General features: G+C 53.8%; 1 protein-coding gene across 1 annotated transcript; it reads left to right on the top strand.

The window, feature by feature from the left end:
• Positions 1-8: 8 nt before the first annotated feature.
• Positions 9-723, top strand: LOC104877045 (cytochrome P450 4B1-like; the record flags this gene model as incomplete). The annotated part of the gene is made up of 2 exons (XM_010602872.2): positions 9-280; positions 506-723. Coding segments are annotated over 2 exons (462 nt in total), but the record flags the coding sequence as incomplete, so codon positions are not given.
• Positions 724-740: the final 17 nt, after the last annotated feature.

The following is a 740-nucleotide window of genomic DNA, read 5'->3' as shown; positions in this document are numbered from 1 at the left end:
CCCCTTTCAGGCCTGCTTTCAACAGCTACTCTTCCAAGTTCTTGGCACCTACTCAAAGCCTTTTGTCTTTCTGCTATGCCCTGACCCAGGACGACAGTGGCATCAAGCTGTCTGATGAAGACCTCCGGGCCGAAGTGGACACATTCATGTTCGAAGGTCATGACACCACCACCAGTGGTATCTCCTGGTTTCTCTACTGCATGGCCTCTCAACCAGAGCACCAGCAGCGTTGCAGGGAGGAGGTTCGTGAGATCCTAGGGGACCAGGACGCCTTCCAGTGGTGAGTGAGGCTGAGGGGGAGTCTGGTGTGCGCAGCCCATTGCCATCCTGGAACTAAGGTGAGGGTGGCTGTGGTTGTCCCGCTCCCTCTAGTAATTCAGCATTCTTGGCTGGAGGTGGGGCTGAGTGTTGATATATCCTTACTCCACTCCCTGTAAATAGAGCCTTTTCAGGGTCACCTACAGAAAATTATCAACAAGAGGCTGAGTTTTCTGTTTGCTGGCAGGGATGATCTGGGCAAGATGACCTACCTGACTATGTGCATCAAGGAGAGCTTCCGCCTCTACCCACCTGTGCCTCAGGTGTACCGCCAGCTCAGCAAGCCTGTCGACTTTGTGGATGGCCGCTCTCTTCCAGCAGGTGGGAGAGAGTGGGCTGAAGAGGGTAGAATCAGGGTCCCCTGGATGCTCCTTTGACACCTCCTGTGATGTTCACCAAAACTTTTTACCAAGGGAGATGAG

This window comes from Fukomys damarensis, unplaced genomic scaffold (assembly GCF_012274545.1).
Source record: "Fukomys damarensis isolate Sample0158 unplaced genomic scaffold, DMR_v1.0_HiC HiC_scaffold_47718, whole genome shotgun sequence".
NCBI lineage: Eukaryota > Metazoa > Chordata > Mammalia > Rodentia > Bathyergidae > Fukomys > Fukomys damarensis.
Note: the sequence above shows the minus strand (reverse complement) of the source record. Positions and strands in the feature narration are given on the sequence as shown.